Source organism: Brachycentrus maculatus, unplaced genomic scaffold (genome assembly GCF_059751285.1).
Source record: "Brachycentrus maculatus isolate JH-2025_06_01 unplaced genomic scaffold, ASM5975128v1 h1tg000261l, whole genome shotgun sequence".
NCBI classification, from domain to species: Eukaryota; Metazoa; Arthropoda; class Insecta; order Trichoptera; family Brachycentridae; genus Brachycentrus; species Brachycentrus maculatus.
The window spans coordinates 3,247,880-3,272,037 of NW_028281012.1; the positions used below are offsets into that span (position 1 = coordinate 3,247,880).

Genomic DNA, 24,158 nt, shown 5'->3' on the forward strand with positions numbered 1-24,158 from the left:
GTTATTGCTTCTAATATAAATTATATTCCCTTACCATTTCGTTTATACCCTGGTCGACTAAGACGCCGTCGGCATATACCTGCCAGGTGCCCGTTCGTGCGTGCCACGACTGGCACACGTGCAGCCAGGCGCGCTCGCGTGCCCGCACGCGCACGCGGTTCAGTTCGCGTCCCAATATGCGCGTGATCAGCCAGTGTCCGCCGGGAGCAAGACCCGTGCTCAGTAGGCGGTCGCGTGCGTGCTCTGGAACACAATCAATTCATCCGCATATTAGTTCAAAAATAAATATTTACATCATTTTGAGTGTGTCCAAATACTTGTTCACAAATCTGGATTATCTCCCGATTATTGGAGTTATTTTTCATATTATTTTTTGACATCTCATCAAAGATGAAAAAGAATATGGAAGTCTGGGCATTTACAGGGCTGACGACCGTCATAGGCTGGTTTAACTGATGAGATGTCAAAAAATAATATGAAAAATAACTCCAATAATCGAAGATAATCCAGATTTGTGAACAAGTATTTGGACACACTCAAAATGTTGTAAATAAATTATCTGGTCAAATTATAAGCTTAAATAATAAAAATGAAAATGATCTTTTCTGGCGTTTCTTATGTATGTGATTATAATCAAGGATTCGGACCTCACATTTCAGCAACATTTCGAACTACATTTCTTAATCTCACTTTCTTTTTGAGAACAACATTTTCGAGCGACTTATGTAACTCACATCTTAAGATTTTTTAAAATTAATTACGTGGCATATTCGTTGATGAATATTTCAAAATTTAGTTTATTTTTGATTATTATAAATATTTTAATATATTGTAGTACATAAAAAGTAGTACATTCATGAAAATTTATTGACAACATTTTGAGTGTGTCCAAATACTTATTCACAAAATAAGGATTATCTTCAATTACAGGAGATATTTTCATATTATTTTTTTAATTTTTCTTTTTTTTTTATAAGAGTTTCTGCTCAATCAAAAGCTTCTGTTCATCTCACCAATAGATGTTCTAGTGAAGTTCTAGGGATTCAAGAACAATGTTTCAAAATGGGTTCATATATATAAAACTTCCAAGAATTTGAGTACTGTAATTGTCAATAATGGGTGAATGTTTCATATGTAAATGTAAAGTGTTCACTTAAACCAGCCTATGACGTTCGTCAGCCCCGTAAATCCCAGACTTCCATATTCTTCTTCATCTTTGATGAGATGTCAAAAAATAATATAAATAAAATATGTTTCTAAATATATTTTGTATATTAAAAGCATTGATGAACTTTTTGGTATGGTAGTAAAACACTCTCCTTATTAGCTGAAAATGGGGTTCTTACGTGAGTAACTTAAAATAGGATGTGCGTAGGTTAAATTGTAACTTTTTATCCATACGCAAAATGTGAACTGGTTCAGGGGAGGGATGTCCACTTTATATTTGATGTACTGAAAAAAAAAGAAAACGAAAGTGTTATGTACCATCGAAGAAAAACATTTAAAAAAATGTAATATGAGTAAGAATTACATTAAAAATTATTTAAAATCTTCTATAAATATATTCTTCTTCTTTTTCCTGCTTCTTCTAGCCCAGTGGTTCTTAATCTGGGTCGATTCGATCGAACCCCAGGGGTTCGGCGGAGGTCGAAACACACATCCTTATTGTACGATATTATGAATAATGAAACGAAGTACGATATATTCATTTATCCAGAAGATCTAGTTTATAATTTAAAAGGAATATATCAATTTAGCAATAAAAATAATACTATAGCTCAAACGCTTAACCGGATCGTACATTTTTTTTACTGGGATGGGACTTCAAATAAGTCATAACAAATATACCATGTAGAGATCTATTGTCATAACGTGTCGTCATTCGAAAATGTGATATACGAAATCGGGGAATCCATAGAATAGAGAAGTGATCATTTCCTGGCTACACTGCCGCCCAATAATCGAATTTTAACTGTCGTGATGGTACGTTTTGTGATACCTTTCTTAATATTTTAATCCTTTCATACTATGTCCAGCAAATAAAATCTAGTTAAGGGTTCGGTGAACGCGCATATGAAACTGGTTGGGTTTGGTACTTCCAACTTGGTGAAGAACCACTTTTCTAGCCCCTCTCTGTACCGCCATGGTGTATAGATTATAGACCATCGCATCAGAACGATGCAGTGTTAACTCAATCATCGATATAATTTATATGCAAAGTAATCAGCCCTTCGCTGCAGGTTCATGCATATAAGTGGGATATGTGTCTGGGTATGCAGCTGGAATGAGTGAAGTAGCTCAGGGAAAATGACATCATTATTATTTTGGAAAATTAATGTTGGAGGAACACAAACTTAAAACACAGTAAGGGAAATTTTTTTGTTGTACGTTTTTTTTGCATTTTTGAACTAAGTAGAGTCTACTTAGTCCATATTATATTTTGATTTGCAGACTGATTTTTTAAAAATATTTTCCTTACTGCCAATTAATTATTATTATTGTTGAAATTTTTTTTTAAAATTAAACACTTAAATATACCACTTGATGAGTATTATTTATACATACGACTAGTTTCGAAGATAGAGTGGTTAAAACACGTCTACAAGGATTAAGGAAACACTTGTTTTTATACCACTTGAGTTTATTAATGACTACTAGTTTCGGAAGTTAAACATCTATCGTCAGGTCTAAAAATAACTTTAATAAAAAACGAAGTAATAATAATACTTGTTTCGGAAGTTAAGCTTCCGAAACTAGTAGTCATTAATAAACTCAAGTGGTATAAAAACAAGTGTTTCTTTACTCATTGTAACATGTCTTACCACAAAGTAAATGCCGAAACAATAAATAAAAACAGTTCTACATATATGCTGAATTCTCGAATAAATCTTGATAGATTTTGTATAATTCTTTAATTTTGTATCAACATATGTATTTTAAATAAGTAGTTACTTGACTTAAAAAAACTTAAATCAGTTTTGTGGAGCCGTTATTTCCTAAGAAATCATCCTCCATAGGACAGATTGGCAGAAAAAACGTGTCATCCGCCACATAAAACGTGTTGACGAATTTGTATCGGATATTTTTTTCATTAATAGACCATTAGTTTTAACATTTCAGAAGTCCGACATGTGCCCATTTCTCTTTTAACATTTCCGGGTATTTCCGTGTAATTAATTAGTCATTAAAAAGCATATAGACTATATTATAGCACGCACGATTGGCTCACAAATAACAAGATACTTTAATAAGCGTGCGGTATTTTAATATTTTCGAGATTTTTTACATATAGTCGTGGATTTTTTCCTTAGTTTATTTATTAATTCGGCAGCTACTTTCCGGTAATATCTATCCATTTTATATTTCACCTAGGCATTGTAAATACCACTCAATTAAATAAATTAAATTTAAATATAAATGTATTTCAAATAAAAAAAGTGGTATTACTTTAAAAGTGGTATTAACGTATTTTGTATCTTAAAAAGTGGTATTACACAAAGTGAACGATGAATGTAAGGAGAGAGTTAAATGTAAATGTAATATATGTTTGAAGCACTTACTTTGTGATTTTTCCATTTTATATTTGAAATGTCACTTTGTATCAACAAAATCACTATAAATAATTTTTTATAACTTAATTGTAATGTCTACCGGTTTCGAAGCTAAAGAAGCGATTAGCTTCAAAACCGGTAGACATTATAATTAAGTTATAATAAAATATTTAAAGAGATTTCAAAACCAAGTTACATTTCAATTACATAAATGTAAATGCTTTGAACAAGGTTTCTAAATTGGTTCATATATACAGAACTTGAGTAGTCTGGTTGTCAATAATGGGTAGAATTGGTGAATGTTACACTTGTGTAAAGTGATCACTTAAACCAGCCTATGACGGTCGTCAGCCCCGTGAATGCCCAGACTTCCATATTCTTCTTCATCTTTGATGAGATGTCAAAAAATAATTATGAATATTGATATTATATTTAACTTTTACCCGTCTTATGTTGAATTTCCATTCGTTTTTCCCTATTGGTAAGGGAAATTCGATATTTATGAAATTCGTCATTTACTTGCAGCAGACAAATGTGGAGGTCCTCACCAAAATGTTACATTTTCATTAGAAATGATTTTAAGTAATCACTAATTCAAGTTTGTAAAATTGTTACGTTTTGGTGCGATTTAATGATTTCATATTGGTTTAACACAGGATTGGTCATGTTTTGTCGCAACTTTAATTAAGATTTCGATAGAATACAATCAACAAAAAAGATTTGCATTTAAAGGATTTTTCGTGCTATATTTGAAATGTAACTTTTTGGTGAGGACCTCCACAAATGTAATTCGCATATGTGGTAATAAAATTGTAATGGATATTTTGTGTTATTAGTGAAATCGTTAATGGATATGACAGGTCTGGAACGGTCTGATGAAGTATTTACCTGTATAAATCCCTTCTGTGAAAGCACAAATTTGTGAATACTCTCTGGAGTACGGTTGACTTCTGGTTTGCCCCAACTCGCGAATACCGCGGTGAACATATATACAACTAAGAATAATTTATTTGCCATAATATTCCTTTTGTTTCCGATCAATTTAGTGTGTAATTATTGTTTTGTTGTTTTAATTGCCCCGGCGTTTTGCTCTCTTCTTCCCAGCACTTTCTATTTAACAACAGCTAATGGTGGCGACTTTTTAATTTGCGCATTTTTGTACACTCCAATAATATATTTATTATTAAATTATGGCCAAAGTTAACACGTCCGTTTCTCATGTTTGATTGGTGTTTTTACGAACGAGAAAGTTAGCTGCAAATCGTATGGAACATTTTCGCTTTCAATCGGAAACCGACTCAAATATTCGTGATATAATTCGTAGATCAATTTCTCAAGCGTTAAAATCAGGTAATATTGTGCATATATCAGAACGGTAGCGTGATACGAAATATTTCCGATAAGTGCTCACTAACAGTAAATCGGTAAATTTACCATTTCACTAACGGACTTTCTTTGGCACTGTTTGCGCTAAGACTGAGGCTCCTTATATCTGTGTTTGAAAATATTTACCTCGAAATTTCCTTTTTCTCGGCAATCCGCGATATTAAAATGATAATAATGGGTTATCCATATTTCTTCGTTTGCAGATTCGCACGGCTAACCAAAGATTTGATTATTCTTTTAGCGATTATCAAGTGTTCAATTACTTTACGACACGACTCACCGTTTGATACACATATAACAAATATTACATTAAATCATACATAAAACACCACTTGAGTATTGTATTGTAACGACTAGTTTCGGAAGCTACAGGTGCTTCCGTCTATAGGTTTGAATATAAACTATGGAATTTACATTCAAATCCGTAGAATCGAAACGATATAATACTCAAGTGGTAATAGCGGTTGTTTAAGTTATAATTTAATCGTGTCTTACCACAAAGTGAATGCCGAAAAAATAAATAAATATTTTATTTCCTACAAAAAATATATATTTCATTCAATTAAAATATTGATTCATTAAAATATGAAGAAAATGTATGTGTATAAAAATACTGTTTTTGAAACTACGGGTATAAGGGTCGATGAAATACTCCGACGACACTGCTTTAATAAAATAAAACAGCGATACCATTTAAAAACAAATTGACTTCCACGTCGTAACACGTTGTAATCAATGGCTTATGTAGGCGCCAAAACACACACCAACAGCGCTAACGACATCTTTATTCAACGTGATTTTCTTCGCACTGAGGTAAATTTTCAACTTCGAAAGCGAGAATATAGGTATCACGCGAGTTCATGTCACGAGAAATGAATTTTGGTATTGCGTTCATTTAATTTTAAGATGGTGTCTTTAAACAATTAAAATAAAAGTCTATTTTAGCAGAAATTTAACCTGATATTGTTCAAAGAATGCCATCCACATGCGTGATTTGTGGCATCATTTTAATGACTGAAATATATATTTGTTGTAAACATTCCAAAGCATCCACCTCCGCAGTGTAATAATCGAGTGTTTAGCTATCGTGCTGGAGGTCCCGGGTTCGATTCCCAGGAGGAGGGGGTGATAATAAATAATATTGATTTTACTATCTAATATTTATTTTAAATTACCCTGGACTGGTCCCTGAAATGCAGGAGTGATCACCTTGCCTATGAATTATATGAGTAAGTAACGATTGAGATAACCGCGAAATAACAAAATTATATATATGTTATCAGTTCAGTCCTAACTAATTAACCAATCATCACGCCGTTTCTCCGCAGGGGTACGCAGAGAGAATATAATGCCATATCCCTCTTTCTTTGCAAACATTCTTCGCCTCTTCCACATTCATGCATCTCCTCATACATACCCGCTAATTATTTAGACTCCTGACCTAGCCGCTGCTTTCAAGTATCTGACATAACTTTGAACCAAGTTTTCCTCGGTCTCCTCTGCTTCTTATAATTAATCACAATTCGATGTTATATATATATATATATATATATATATATATATATATATATATATATATATATAAATATATATATATATATATATATATATATATATATATATATATATATATATATATATATATATATATATATATATATATATATATATATATATTTATATATATATATATATATATATATGTATATATATATATATATATATATATATATATATATATATATATATATATATATATATATATATATATATATATATATATATATATATATATATATATATATATATATATATATATATATATATATATATATATATATATATATATATATATATTTACTTTTTTTCCAAAATTATTTTATTACCATTCCCGTTTAAATAATAACGGTAATGTTACAAAAGTGTTAAGTTTCTAATCACGATTTGAATTCCACTTACTACCGAAATCCGTCTTATTATGATTTTAAATCAACCGCAAAACACTTAGATTTCATACACAGAAGTGATTATTTTGGTGTAATTTTCTCTAACTTTCTCCGTTATCAAATTAAGAATAGTTGGTTAGGTATAGGTACATGCAGTACAGTACATGTTTTATTGTAGATATTAATTTAAAATACATAAATATAAAAATACAACAACTTTATACATTTTTCCATTTTATTTTATTTTATAAGATACTTATATGTATATTTTATTTATATAAAATGCAGTTCCACTAAGAACAGTTAGTGCAAAACATTAAACGAACAAAAAATGTGTTGATTCGGCTTTGTAAAATGACATGCGGATTATTAAAAAAAAAAACACTACTTTAATACTACTAAATGAGTTTTATTTCATTTCACACGATTAGTTTCGAAAACTACAGATGATTTCATCTACTACTGAAAACATCTGTAGTTTTCGAAACTAGTCGTATGTAATAAAATTAAACTCATTAAGTAGTTTTATAAATTTTTTATTTTTTTAAATAAAAAATAAATTGTACTCTAAAATTAATTTTATATTCCTTTGCATATAATATGAAGACTTTAAATAGCACCAAAATGTAACAATTTTATAAGCTAGAATTCCTGATTACTTAAAATGATTTATAATGGAATTGTAACGTTTTGGTGAGGACCTCTACATTTGTTAATTATGAATAATAAAGGGGGATAATTGAATAATGATATGTTGTTTCAGGCGGCTGCCAAACCTCCAGCCTACTACATGGGAAACGCCACCCCGAGCACCTTGCCCAGAGGGGGCTCCGCCATCCGGGCCTACTCCCCCGCCGGCGGACCCCCAATACCTGCTGACAGGATGAAGTCTATATCGGGACCAGGTAAATGCCATGTTAATCATTGCAACGGATCAGGCGTGGGCAACCTTTCCTAGGTCTGGGGGACTTATCATTCTGTCTCCGAGTCAAGGGCCGGACCAAGTTATTAAATATTATAAAGTAATATTAAATTTAATAAAACAAGGGACTACTTTTATATATTATATATACACACACACACACACACACACACACACACATATATATATATATATATATATATATATATATATATATATTGTATATATATATATATATATTTATATATATACATATATACATATATATATATATATATATATATATATATATATATATATATATATATATATATATATATATATATATATATATATATATATATATATATATATATATATATATATATATATTTATATATATAGTGTGTCCAAATGTACAATTGAAAGAGTTTCTGCTTAATAAAAAGCTTCTCTCATCGAAGTTCTAGTGATTCAAGCACAATGTTTCGAAATTGGAACATATATATAGAGCTTCCAAGAATTTGAGTAGTTTGGCTGTCAATCATGGGTAGAATTGGCAAGTGTCAGTCATGGGCAAGCTCCGTAAATGCCCAGACTTGAATTAAGAGACTAATTGAACTAAGAAAGATTAATTGGTATTGCTCTAGGATAATCGAATTGAATTTTCGAGGCATTCATGTGTTATTCTTGTTCGAATTTTTATATAGTGTGTTTCATCCTCTAAAAAGACTGTTTTAAAAAAGAAATATTTTTTTCTTGCGAATGTGCGTAAATATGTACATACTTCGCCGAGACGATTGAGGGCCGGACAAAATAGTTTGGCCGGCCTAATACGGCCCGCGGGCCGGTGGTTTCCCATATATGGTTTAGATAACGGCTTCGTTCAGTGCGTGTAAACCGATACTACCTAATTACAAATACAACGAATTCAATCAATGCGATAACATTTATGTATTAGGCTAAAGAGTATGTCAGTCATAGTCAGATAAATCAGTCACTTAAATTTATTTCTGCCTCCGTAGTGTTAAGGTCCCTGGACGTCCCGGGTTCGATTCCTAGGGGGGGTGAAAATAAATATTAGTGATTTTTCACTCTAATATTTATTCAATACTACCCTGGACTGGTTCCGGAAGCGGAGGGCTGATCACCCTTCCTTCATGTGTTAACAATTAAGATAACACTGCCCTTATGATGCAGTGCCCTATGCACCATCGGGGTGCGGATAAGGGTTTGAAGAAGAAATTTATTTAGAGATTTTGATTTTAATGTTTTTGTAAATTGATTAATTTTTTATTTGGTTATAGGTTGTCGCATCTTAGGGCTTGAATCTAAATATAGCTACTATAGGGTCGTTTAGATCTTACTGTGTATGGAGTAGACTGGTCGCCAAATAATATTTCTAAACCAACACTACAAAATCAATGGTGTTAAATGCAAGCATATAAATGTGGTAGTAAAACCACGTAATGCGAATAAATATAGCATTGCTAATTTCTTCCTAATAATTCTACCGAAATAAATAAATAAATAGGATAAAATAAACTAAGTTTTTGCTAATATTTGATTTAAACATAATTGCGACCGAGATATTATGTTTTAGTAGTTGTTCTTGTTCTCCCTGCTCTTTAGTCTCTCCAAACGTCTCTAGAACGCAAACAATGCATCTTATTTTTGCAGATATTTACCCAGAGCCAGTTTAAATAATGAGACAACCTTGTCGTCATCGAAATATAAGAATTGCGCAACCGTCGTATGATCGTTAAAACATAAAACAAAACTAATGATCCAGTGGATTATATTATCCGAGGAATTATTATCTGGATTAATTACTATTACTATTATCTTTATTTTCATCACTGGGAGATCTAGAACAAGTTGATTATAATTTGGAATTGAAATATCATGTGTAAAATGGTATTTGCTTACGTAAAAACTAGTTACGAAGAATGATTAATACAGTTTCATTATAACGGTTGCAACATTTTTATGCAAGTAAGATGACCTGCAAATTGAGAAATACTATTGGGTTACCTATAGTCGTTGGGGGAATTCGAACATAGTGCATGAAGTCATTAATCTCATTCGTATTGTTTTTTAGTTTGTAATATCGCTCACTCCTTTCAAGAACGTCATAAATCAAAAAACTTGATTTTTCAGGAGAACGTTTTTAATGTTTAAAAATATAACACAATGTATTAAAAATAAATATCAAGCCACTTATTGAACTTTTTACTGTGCAACAGATCTTTTTAGGTAAAACCTGAAGGTTTTTTCTCCATTTGAAAAATATTTAGTTTATTTGAAAAAATAATTAAACAATATTTTTTTCTTCAAAATGCAAAAACAACATTATCTGCCCTGTAGCGGGTAAATATTAAGTTGAAAATATGCCTCTTTTGCTGGGATATAATACATTTTTTGGGCATTCCGAAAACATGCACAACTCAAAAAGACGTTCTTGAAAGGAGTGAGCGATATATCTACCTAGATTCTATAATTAGAAGCTAAAAATATTTGCATCATGGTGATAGGTGAGAACACATCGATTGCTTAGCATAAAAGGGTAACAAATAAAAATTGTACTGTTCAGATAATCTATGCTCAATACTAAATTACCATTCCAATTTATTATTCCATGTTTGGCAACACTTAATACGAAAATTATTTGATAATTTAAAACACATTGTTTGACTCTCAACGCTTCGAGCGTTTCTTTGGGGTTGCATTACATCGGTTGTAAACTGGTTAGAGCGCATTTCTTCGAACTGTTTTACTCGACTTGTTACCCTTCAATTTTAAGTAATAAGAGGGAGAATTGCCGGAGCGACCAGGGTGTACAAAGATATGAAGGGAAATTCTGAAAGCGTTTCACGATACACGATACGATCCCGGGTAGCGAGAAAGTTAATGAGAAGAAATCCTTCATTTACAAATTGATTTGCTCAGATGGTGAACGAATTACCAGACGATATATTATATTTAATTAATAAATATTGTAGTATAATGGTCAGCATTCTCGGCTGCCGTTCTGGATGTCCCGGGTTCAATTCCCAGTGGAGGTCAAATAAATATATATTTTTTCACTCTTTTATTTATTCAAATTACCTTGGACTGATCACTCTTGCTTCATGTGTTAAAAATCAAGATAACACTGCGTTTATATGATATAGTGCCCTAGACACGGTCGGATACGGATGAGGGTATAAAAAATATTGCGCATGCGAAAAATGAACAAGTTTGTTTAATTGTGAAAAATTATTCACCGTTTTCTTTAAATATTAAATAAACCTCGCTTAATCTTAAACAACAACGCATTTCAAATCGTTAATAAATGTGGGCATTAAAAATATATATTTTTTAATGTTGTCATATCTTTCATGAAATAAATATATAATTGATAAAATAAATAAATATTCATAAGCAGACAGTAGGCAAGAACGTGCTTCGACAGGATTTCAGCCTCACGAAGATATTATCATAAATCCTCAATATATGAGACCATTGGAAAAGGTTTATTTTTATTGTTAATTAAACAAGATAATCTTTGCTTTGTGGATAGACCGAGTATTTGAATGCAACGTGGAATCAAAGTATAAGGTGGGACGGAATAACGGTTATTTTGATGATAATGAGAAATATTACTCTCTTGAAAAAAATTTTTTTTCTAATTTTCTAAGAATATCTTATTTTTTCTTATAGTTTTGCAAAAAAAATCCTCGAGCTGCTGGACACTTACATTATTTTTTTCTCTCGAGTGATAAAGGTTAAATTTGACCGAAAATATTGCGTAATGCAATGTTACATATTTCCACAACATTTTTTCCATTTAAACGGACTTAATCATTTAGAAATAATAACATTGTTTCCCGAAAAATGAATAATAGTAGTTTCTTATTTACTTATGTTAATTATTTTGTCCATGCTTCAATATGGTAATTATAAATTTGGGGATGTTGAAATTTTACAAATTTTGAATGTACACCATTATTTTGTACCACAGCGTATTATTTTTTATGAAACGAAAGAGATAAACTCTATTGAATCGAACTAAGTAAATAATTTTCACCTGGACAATATTCACAATAGTTTTATAAAATTATAAAATAATAACTGATAAAATAAGAATTTATATATTATGAATACTACCACATTACTGAAAAAAATAACTCCGAATAAAGCAAAAAAATGAAATATAAAATAAATTTGTCATATTAAGAGGTTCAAGAGTTGACCTTAAGAACAAATGAATTATGTAATTAAAATATTTGTAATAATTAAAAAAAATCTAGTTTCTCATAGACTGTTGGGAATTACGTGTGTTATATAATAGGATCGATTTTTGATGTATTTAACGCATTGTTGACGTAGACGAGATTGGATAGAACTCCAAACAAATAATTTCAGCGAAGATAAAATCATGTCAGGCGCGGCGACCAATTTTCATTTAATAACATCGCCGTTTTCACATTTGTGTAACCGATGACAATATAGTAAGCTTAAGCCGGTGATACAATGTGCGAATTCGAAGCAATTTACACACGAAATGATGTTGCGATATTTCGACTGTAATTTCCATTATTTGTGAATAATTTCAGCGATGGAAAATCATATGGCATGATACGATATATGAATCTGATGCAATTTCGACACGAAATGATTTTGTGATATTACGATTGAAATGTCTATTACTTGTCGTGTTTTTTTTATAATTTTGGAAAAAAGACCAACTTAACAATGGATTATTACTATACTTGCCGCTTTTAAGTATATTATTTGCTGACGTCAACGTTTAGGACTTGATTGAAGGGTTTCCTTATGTAAGGCAGTTGTAATACGCCGGGATGCGCTCCAATATATCAGCGTCGTGCGTAAGTACGTTACATCATTAATGAATCAATAACACAGTAAAAAATGCTATCAGCATCCAAGCAGCCGTACAAATTGAAAATATCCACAAATATAAATAAATAGAAATGTAAATAATTGCTTTGAAAAAAATATATAAATCCTTAAAAATTTTCATCGATTGCTTTGAAATTTTGGAAACTACGGTGAATTTGAATACATATTTTTTACCTGTGACTGTAAAAAAAACATAAAAAAAAAACAAACTTATTGGCAGCAGGGGCTTCGCCATTTGTTGAATGTAACAGCAATACACGTATATAAAAATAGGTCACAGCGTGCATTTTGACAGCTGCTGAAATATTATATACCTTCAACCGTTGTGAAATTAAACGTATTACAAATGTGCGCTTCCTCTTTTCTTTCTTTTATGTTTGACCGGACTAAGTCACAGCAGCGCGAGGCTGGGTACGGTTAGTTTGGTTTAAATTTTAACATATTATTTATTGATTCAGCGTTAACTTTGTGGAATGACATGTTGATTTTTTTAATTAAACACTTGTATTATACCACTCAATGAATTTTATTTCATTAAACATGGCTAGTTTTGAAAACTTACAGATGTTTTCATCTACAGGTGAATGGATTAAGGAACGGGATTTTTTTGTAAAAGGAAATATAGATAATAATGGTGACGTATTTTGAAGCAGCATATTATTAATTAATTGTTAAATTAAATAAAATTCATTGAGTGATATAATACAGTGTTTGATTTAAAAAAAAATAACACACGTTGTCTAATTAATAGAAATAAGGAAACACTCGACGATATCAAACGTTTAATGAAAGATGAGGGGTGAACTGCACTTGTCTATGGGGTTATAAACTGTTTATCTTGTTTGTTAGGGGCTCCTCCGAAGCCTCTGAGGGCGTATGGTAGCGCTGCATCCATATCCAGGGGGAGTACAGAGAGGTGTTTCCCATTCACAAACCCCGTAGACGCCTTGCGGGCCCCCGATCAGCTATACAGCCTGCCAGGTGAGATCCAAGCTAATTTAAGCAATATTATCACCAAAATATGACATGTTCTAGACGTCCGCATTGCTAACTAATTAACATAAGTACTCTCTTATGGTAGAGAAAGTCCAAAAGATGTTTCTGAGGTATCTCTACATGAGAGAGTACGGCTATTATCCTTGGCTCTACCCGACCGAGTTTCTCCAGGGTATGCTTGGCTACAATAGTTTAGAGACTAGAAGGAATGTGTATTTGATTACGTATTTTTATCGATTGTTGCGCGGTATGATCGATAATTCTGAAATTATCCGGAACATTAGTCTGTATGTTCCGATAGTTACCTAAGACAGCGTCGACATAGATTGTTTCACATTCCTATACACAGGACCAACCTGCCGATGGTTATGCCTGTAGGAAGAGCTACCGCTATGTTAAACAATATCACATTGGATATTGATCTGTTCCATGTGTCCGAAGGAGTTTTCCGAAGCGGGATTCTTGTACACCTTTAAGTCTTCTTGCTTTCTTTTAATATATACGCCTTGAATATTGTTTATTATGTATATATTATTTTTTTGTTGTTCAATAAATTGAATTGTTGTTGAATTGAATAAATTCAACATCACTCAACCTAGTAAAACAAATATAAAATAATTATACTTACTTCTTTATGAATTTTGAGGCATTTATTGCGGTGCTTGCTTTATGTACAATGTTTCAAGCATGGCTTTATGCTTTTCTTGCTTATTTATTATCATTATTATTCCAATAGTCGGGTTGTGGTCCCGTGGTTAGTGTCGCGGATTCTTAAGTCAGAGCTTCTCGGTTCTAACCCAATCTACCACAATTTGATACCTATTTCTTATAATGAGCACCTTAGGCTCACAGAAATAGTATGAAATTGAAATATTTGTGTAAATAATAAAAACACAAATATTTCTCAAAAAGGAAATACTCGTATGCATCCTGTGATAATAAAATAGAGAGAAATCGTTATAATAGGCGCCTATTAATCATTCTACAATATGATGATTCTACATTCATATGATCGAATATGGAATTACACTAGATACTTTACTTAAAAAAATCGTGTTTGTTTATTGCATACTTAGATTAAAATATTAGACGTCAACCTGGAGTCTGAGGTATGCAATTTATCTTTGTCAACAATATTTGGGTCGAATCGTGTTTGTGTTTTATATGCAGAACGTATTTTGAGTACCATATTTTCCTATAAATCTAACGGTTATAAAAATAATAATCTCTCTTTTTTTAAATTAACGTTCTCCTCGTCTACGAAAAACGGTCGGAAGGCATTGGTATAAGTCATTGTAAAAAAACACATTTCCATTTTTTTTTACTTAAATTGATTGAAATCTCGCCGTCTAACCTTAATATCAACATTTTGAGTGTGTTCAAATACTCGTTCACAAATATGGATTATCTCCAATTATAGGAGTTATTTTTCATATTATTTTTTGACATCTCATCAAAAATGAAGAAGAATAATTAAAAGAATTTCTGCTCCAAAGCTTTTTTTTTATCACCAATAAATTTCTCTACTGAGGTTCTAGTGATTCAAGAACAATATTTCGAAAATTGGTTCATATATATAGAACTTCCAAGAATTTGAGTAGTGTGGTTGTCAATAATGGGTAGAATTTGTGAATGTTACACGTGTGTAAAGGGATAACTTAAACCAGCCTATGACGGTCGTCAGCCCCGTAAATGCCCAAACTTTCATATTCTTCTTCATCTTTGATGAGACGTCAAAAAATAACATTAATAACGCTAAGAGTTAAATCTGGTTGCGATATATCGACATTTTACATTTTCGCATCGCTCTCCGGCCAATTATTGTATTGTAGAAAATAAAAAATATCTACGATTATGCATTAAAAAAATAAAAGTATATAATTTTAAATTTCATGTATCGTATTGAGGAAAGTATTTAATTTTGATGAAAGTAATAGGACGTTATTTTTTATATGTGAGAGTCATTTTATTATTATTATTATTATTGTACATATGAAATTACATTAGCATGATCATGTTCATGTCATTATCCACGTCTGTGCAAGCGCCCTTGAGGTAGCATTTTACGAAAATGGCTCTATATAAATTATCCAAAATTATTATTCTTACACATCAACCTTTTAGGCCTCAATGTCTGGTCGCTAGGTAATTTGATAATATGTAAATTAAAATTGTAGTTTTCCTCTGGTAATCATCAGAGACGGTTTTTATGACTTCAACTTTGTGCGCCTCGTAAACCAGGTATATTTTTAACATTGGTCTTTAAATTAATAATCAAAGTAATGGGAAATGAATTTTTCTACAACTGAAATTATTGCCATTTTCATCAAAGATAATATTCTTTCTCAAATCGTATTAACACGTTGACTGCCACGGTAATTTTTCAGAATTCCGGTCTAAAAAACCAATTTCATTTAATCATAATATATTATTAAAAAACTCTTATTATAGTACATACTTATATTTTCTGTTAATTTATTAATAATTTTTCTGTTCATGTAAACCAGCATTGATTTTTGTTCTCTTCCCAGAAGAAATCTATCCAAATTAGCGCTAATATACCGTAGAACGAGGCTACTTGAACTTTGATGTGTTACTTAAACCAAGTACAAAAAAATATTTAGATCTGTACTTAGTCTACAATAATGAACATATCGACATGATTCATTGTTTCCATGACAGGTGACACTTATGGTCACGATACGTTTATTATTGTAGGACAAATACAGATTTTTTTTTGTACTGGGCTCAGGTAACACATCAAAGTTCAAGTAGCCCCGTTCTACGGTACTAGGATTTTTATTGTAGCTGCCCTTAAATGTCAAGTTAAAACAGTACGAGATAACTCGTAGTCGGCGTCCTAGCAAATAACGCAATCTACGAGTTATCTCGTAGTTGGCAGACAACGTGTTAAACAGTATATCGGTTTAAGAGTAGGAGTTGTACGAGTGCATTTCTAATCAAAGAGACTTTAATAACAGGTTCGCAACATTAGTATGTAATATATACCACGTGTAAGAACATTATAGAAATTGTGTGTCAATAACGTAACAGCATGCAAACAAAATGTTTATATTATAACTATCGACACTGTCAAATATTACCGATATAATCCCTGTAAGAAGTTTTTCCCTACTAAACAAATATTCGTGTATTTCGGACTACTTGCGGTTACTAAAACGATTCAAATGGTGTATTTATAAACTTTGTTTCCCTTAAAATTTAATTTTTCATCACGTTGCGGGCCACGTGACTCGTTGCCAAGACAATGAAGACTTGCGAATTCTTCCCCTTATTTTTTTGGATGTTTTGTTTTGAACCCTTTGAGAAAAATGCGTTTCATTTTATACTTGGAGCTTTTTCGCTAATGCTTTGTGGCACATTTTTTTTAATACTTTGTTAAGTTTGAAGAGAGTGGGGGTGGTGGCGTGGATTTTTATTATTATTTATAGAAATACATAAAATATTTTAAATACCCTTATTACTTGCTAACTCGGTTAGTTAAAAAATTTAGAATTAGTTTTAACGCTTTTTTATTGCCAACATTGTGAAGTGAATTTACTTTTCTTTATATTTAATGCAATGTTTTTATAATAACAAAGAACAAAGACAAGGAAAAGTTGGAAATGACAAGTTTGAAAAAAGTCTCAAAAACAAAAGTGGTCAAAAATAATATTTATGTTTTATTTCTTTCGTAAATATGCCTTTGATTTAAAACCACAGAGTTAATGCCGAAATCTTAGTTATTTTTTATTAGTTGACGATTAGTTAAAGTTATTTTTTATTAGTTGACGATGGAATGGTTATTCCGAAACCGGCGGTCATGAAGTAGTGATTTTAGTGGGATTACACAATGTGACGATAATGATAAGGAGTGTTATATTACCATACTACAAAGTTAACAATGCTTATAATACGCAAAATATAAATTGAAATTAGCTAGCTAAATCAAACGAATAATATTTTATAATCTCTGTTAGATTTGTGGATATGAAAGAAAGATCAAGCAATTTTTTAAGTCAACATGCACATACATAAGTAGTAATACTTACACGTACAGCACATATTTCGATTTGTATGATAACTACTCCACAACGCACCTATAAGTATTTTCAAACTTTATTATGTTTTCAACACTAATGTACCTATGTACGATTTGTAAATGATAATGTAAAATAATTTCGTGTGTAGAAATAATAATTTCATGTTGAGTTTCAATAAAATAAATTTGGCAGCTAGATTTCGAAATCGCGTTGTTGTAAAATTATTTTAACCCTCAATTGGTGAGCAGCGTTTGTCAGACGCTTCAAAGACTTTTAAATTTGCTACCACCAACTAAGAAAACGTAATTGAAATTTACGCGATACATGATAACCTCCGTATATGGAAAAAAACTTTTATTACGTTAAAATTTGATTAAAAGAATATCCTTCATTTTGCATGTAATAATTTGAATTCCCAATAAATATTTTTTTTATAATTAGTTTTATTAATCAGTGAATATATTTTTTTATAAATAAATGCATCTGGCGATTTTGAAAATCGTATTAGTTACGTAACAATTTTGTAAATACCTGTTTAGTGTTAAAGTTCGAATATAATTTCAATTATAATGTATAACGCTCATAATTAAAAAAAAACTTTTTATTGTGTTGTATACACCGTGCAATACATTCAGTACAATTGTATAAGATGTTTTTTTATAGCACGATACATTTAAGCACGTGTCAATTTTTTTTTTCACAATATAGTTATGGCCTTGAAATAAGTCCAATAAATTTTCAGGTCAAGTTGTATTCAACGTTGGTAAGGAAATATGGTAGGAAACAGTTCATTAGGAAAATTAATTAATCAGTTTAGGGCAAGGCAGTCTAAAGCCATTGATTGATTTGTTGGTTAGTGATTTCATCATTTTTTTCATTCACAGCAAACACTTTATCATATGATGAAATATTCAGTAAAAATAAATAAAAAATAATGACAAAATATTTGTGTTGGATTAATTTAAATTGGCTAATATATTAATTATATATTGTTGGATTAATTTAAATTGGCTTATATATGGCAATGGTGCATAGGGCACTGCATCATATAAACGCAGTGTTGTTTGGAAATGTAACCTTTTGGTGGGGACCTCCACATATGTATTATAATTTCTCGTTGAAAAATCCAGATTGCGTTTATTTTTTTTCCTACCTACCTATCCGCGCAGGTACTAGAACACTTGCACAATAAGCTTCTTGGGATCGGGACACTATACCTTGGGTTTTCCTTGGAACGTACAAGCGAAGAGGCATTTTTTTCCTTTAATTTTTGCGATAATTTTTACGACGCGTCTTCGAGCTCAACAATGGTTTCATTGTCTGCCAACCCGTGGCCGATTTTTTCTCTGTTAGTTTGTGTTGTGTCAAGGAAGGTCTTTCATAGTTTGATTTAAAAAAAATATGATGACGTTGCACATACAAAATATTCATCATCATCATCATCACATCGCACTGTACGGACAACCCCATGGTAGACGACTCCCGGGCAGACCACCAAAGAGATGGGTCGATAGCTGGGAATCGACATTGCAGGAGGCTAATCCCTCTTAAAAACAGGCCACAAGGCCTACAACAAGATGAAAAAGAAAAAGAAAGCTTGTATAAAATATTTTTGCCTGTAAATATCTCTAGCGTATATGTACAATAATGTTTTTTTTAAATCTAAATTTGAAAATATTCCATTTACAATATTTTTAAAAAATCATTTCGTATTACGTTTATATTGATAGAATTAAAAAAGAGAAACGAATGAAGGAATAATAAAATAATAAAATATAATAACATCTCTGCATTTTTATGATTTCCTTGAAAAATATTTTTTTCTGAGTCCCTGATTTATTTGGATTGGCCCGGGATCTTATATCCGGTTTAGACAGCCCTGATATAGAGGACGCATTGCATAAATTATGTCAAACAGCACGAGTTACTGTCACTTAAAAGATAATGAACACGTATTCATTTCATTATTTGGGTCGAAGTGTTGCGGACTCTGCCTTCTATGTAGGTTCGTTCTCTACTCTGCGAAAGCAAAAATATACAATAATAACTACAATAACCCACAAAGCTTCTATTTAAGAGGTTTGTCTGCAGGTCGGATAGTACAATTTGCAAGTGCCGGCAATCAACCCGCCAGTTTCGCTGCCTAGAGTCTCACTCAGATTTTCTTTTAACCCTTATCTGCTTTCAACGGTGCATAGGGCATTGCATAGTATTTAAAAAAAGTATTGTCTTTATCGTTCACCATACTAAGGCAAGGTGATACTACGGTTTAAGTACCAATCCAGAGTTATCGAGTAAATATTTAAAAAATCACCAATATTTATTTTTTGGAATGTTTGTCGTAGATACTTTATGGCACATTTTATAACCTTTATAAAACAAAACAACTTTATTTTTAACCACTTTTTTTAAAAAGTGGTTAAAAACAAAGTTGTTTTATTTAATCAACCAATATTTATATTGAGCCCCCTAAGCCGCCACACCTCTTTGTTTGCGTACTTAGGCCGAAAGAAAAATAGCTGCGTAATGTAATCAAAATTTAAGCAAAATAGCTACAAAATAGAAGCTGTCGGGGTCTGGCCTAGTATATATTTTAGAATCTTATCAAACATAATATCATACATATCGTAATAGTCGTAACCGTTGCGTTAGTGACGTCAAAAACCTAATCGAGTAACAAATTCATCTCAAGACGTCGTTACCTTATTTGGTTATGGATTCAATCGCTTAACGTCAATCAGTTTACATATTTGGTTGCGTATAGCGTATTTATAGATCCTGATGTAGTTGACTTCAAAAAGTTGAGATTGTAAGAAATACAAACCGAGAAAAAGTAACGAATATCAACAAATCGGGTAACCGCAAAAAAAAACGGTTAATAAGCCAATTCTATGGGTTCAGGTTTCAGGTACGAACCAAAAGTCGGAAATTGTATTACTATGACAGCTTTTATTTTTTCTATCTTCTGACATGTATTTATTAATAAATGTTAAGAGCATAGAAAAAAAACAAAAACTTTGATGTTTTTAATGGTTCAATAAGTAAGATTTATGATAAGAGAAAAGATGAAAATACCACTGTATTTATGAATAAAAAAATAGGCTTTTGTAGGTCCACTTATTATATTTGTAGGAATTTTCACGATAACTCTTCTTAATTTTATAAAAATACAATGTTATACGAATAAAATAATATTATCAAAATTTTTATTAAAACAAGAAATTATTACAATTGTTATTAATAATTACGGTATTTAAAAAAAAACTTACATCGAATCTGTGTCCTTTGAGTATACCGTCTTTATAATTGAATTCCATATACAAGAACACATTTAATAATAAAATATAATTTTCTGGTTTAGTTGAGTTGCTTTACAATATTTCACGAGCAAAAATCAATCGTATTAATTAGTCAGTATTATTCATTCGAACCCTTATCCGCACCCCAATGGTGCATAAGGCACTGCATCATATAAACGCAGTGTTATCTTGATCGTTAACACACGAAGGAAAGGTGATCAGCCCTCCGCTTCAGGTACTAGTCCAGGTTAATATTGAATAAATATTAGAGTGAAAAAATCACTTTTATTTATTTGACTCCCCCTGGAAATCGATGTCGGGACCTCCATTACGGCAACCGAGCGTGTTGACCATAACACTACGGAGGTGGAGTCAGTATGGTGCCCGAAGCGGAGGGCTGACCACCTTTTAACGATCAAGATAAAACTGCGTTTATGAGTGCAGTGCCCTATGCACCATCGAGTGCGGATGAGGGTTGAAGAAGAAGAAATTTGAAATAGAAAAATGTTAAATTGATGTTTATTGTACTTTCATTAATTGATTCGGCAGTCACTTTATTATAATGAATTTCTATCCATTTTTAAATTAAGTTTTCATATTATTTTTTAACATCTCATTAAAGATGAAGAAGAATATGAAAGTCTGGGCATTTACACATTTTTCTGGACACACTCAAAATGTTGTAAATTAAGTTTTACTATAGGGTGTTTGAAAATGACGCGGATTGCATCGAAGCTACATACATACCCATCATCTATACCCATCATTCAGAATTCATCATTTATATATACCCATCATCCAGAATTTTGACAATTATTTATAGTCTATGATCATTCGTCACAAGTTTATTTAGAAGGAAAAAACTGTTACAAAAGACAGCTTGACAGCCTAAAACCTCCCATTAAGCCCCTAACCATATGAATGTTAATTACGGAAATATCTATACGGTGTTAGAAAATGATGCGGATTGCATCGAATCACGTGTCGCAATAGATTTTAATACATAGTGGTGTTTACCAAGTAAAACTTGAATTAAAATCGACGTGTTAACTTCGAAGCCGGTAGACATTATAATTAAGTTATACATGTATTTCAATATTTATAGTGATTTTAAAACAAAGATTTATTTTAATTTTCGTGTTAGAAATTAATTTATGCGAATATAGATTATCCAGGCAGTTTCTTACATACAGCCTTCTAAAATTAGGGAATTTAATGTTTGTTTTTTACAGATTCCCTTTCTAGCATCCCCGTTAGTTATTCAATTTTTAGAAAGGGTTCCGTATTTAAGTTTTTAGAAATGCTTAAGAAGCTTCTATCTCACAACCATTTTGTAAATCCGTTCTCATGTTTTTTTCATCGCTTTTTTATCGTTTCATTTGAAAAGTAAAGCTTAGTGGAGTTGTCTCCACAACACAAATCTAAGGGTGTGAATTGTCAGAATTGGGAGAAACATTTTTACACATGGAGTTGATATGTATTATTTATGAATGTATTTAGTTAAAAATGTGTTTCAAAAATATTAAAGAAGGGACAACATTTACTGATTTTTAAGTAGCAGAAAAAGTCAAAAAAATATTATTAATTATTTTATTTTTATAGCTGACCGTATACTAAGTGACGGTTACATGTCTTCTCCTGAGCGCGGATCTCGCGGAGCGTATGAAGAGCCATACTACACACAGTACGTGGGTCCGCTAAGGGGTGGCATGACTCCTGTTATCGACGAGGAAGTTGCCGGGTAAGTTCCTACCTTCGATTACTTTTTATATGTAGTTCCGAGTTTTATTTCAAAAGGACCTGTCACATATACGAGTACATATTGATGTGTGTGTATTGTAACGTGAATTTAACCTTTCAGGTACTGATCATCCAAAAATTACATGGAATCCGAAGCGGGGTATCAAAATACCCCAGTTCATATTTGTATTTATTTGTATATATATTTTTTTAATTTCTACGTATTACATAAGATTAAAATTATTATATTATTACTAAATACAATATTAAAAGATCCAGAACAATTTTTTTAACCCAAAATGTCGGAATACGAAAATAGTATAAGAGATAATTTTTTTATGTGAGCGATACGGCAAATGTAACTGTCACAAAAAAGAGAGGAGATTACGAATCTATAAAAAATTAACCACGAATTTTATACATGTGTAATCAGTTTTATGGGTGGAGTAGATGTGAGTGAAAAATGCTTTGGATGAACGATAAGACTCAAATTTTGGAAAAAAGTTGTGTTCAATGTATTCGTTCACAATGTATTTTTCCATAATTTTCTTTTAATTTTATTATCCATTTACGAGCTTTTTAAATAAAAAAACTGAAAGAATATTTAAAATTGGGTAGTTTTTACAAGAAATATATTTTTTCGAAATAAGGGTAAATGACATCAAAAACAAAAGTTTTCTTTTGCATTTTTAATTATTCATTAAAAACAAACAATCGCACTAAAAGGGTTAATATTCGAACGTTATAGCCGGGAAGGAGCTCGTTTTAACCGTAAATGAATGTATGGAGAAAATCGCAAACTAAAATGTCAACAAATGTTTCCTTGTTATATATCTTGTTATATATATCTGTGTTCGTAGCTCTTAATAATCGAGTTCGACTGTGTATATTTATATGTTTGTATATAAATATATATATATATATATATATATATATATATATATATATATATATATATATATATATATATAAATATATATAAATATATATATATATATATATATATATATATATATATATATATATATATATATATATATATATATATATATATATATATATATATATATATATATATATATATATATATATATATATATATATATATATATATATATTTATATATATATATATTTATATATATATATAAATATAAATATATAAACATAAATCATGGGTATATAAGCGATTACGAGCCTATGTGGGTCACAAGTCCCGTAAATACCCAGATTTCTGTATTTTGCTTCATCTATGTTCAGATGTTAAAATGTAAAAATAACTCCTAAATAGAGAACGCAGATTTGTTAACAAGGATTTGAACACACCCAATAACGTTTCTAAGTATATTTACGACCAGATAGCGTGTCGTATTCAAGTGTTAGGGATATTGG

General features: G+C 31.0%; 1 protein-coding gene across 20 annotated transcripts in view; it reads left to right on the forward strand.

Annotated features, from left to right (window-relative positions):
• Positions 1-24,158, forward strand: part of LOC148305848 (coiled-coil domain-containing protein AGAP005037) — a 252,666-nt gene that overhangs the window by 189,067 nt on the left and 39,441 nt on the right. For 18 of the 20 annotated variants that reach the window (XM_088266032.1, XM_088266033.1, XM_088266034.1 and 15 more), the window contains 3 exons: positions 7,647-7,788; positions 13,539-13,670; positions 22,630-22,768. In XM_088266032.1, the coding sequence (XP_088122158.1) occupies positions 7,647-7,788; positions 13,539-13,670; positions 22,630-22,768 (413 nt within the window). The remainder of the gene's footprint in view (positions 1-7,646; positions 7,789-13,538; positions 13,671-22,629; positions 22,769-24,158) is intronic. The other 2 variants (XM_088266043.1, XM_088266048.1) reach the window with 1 other exon arrangement.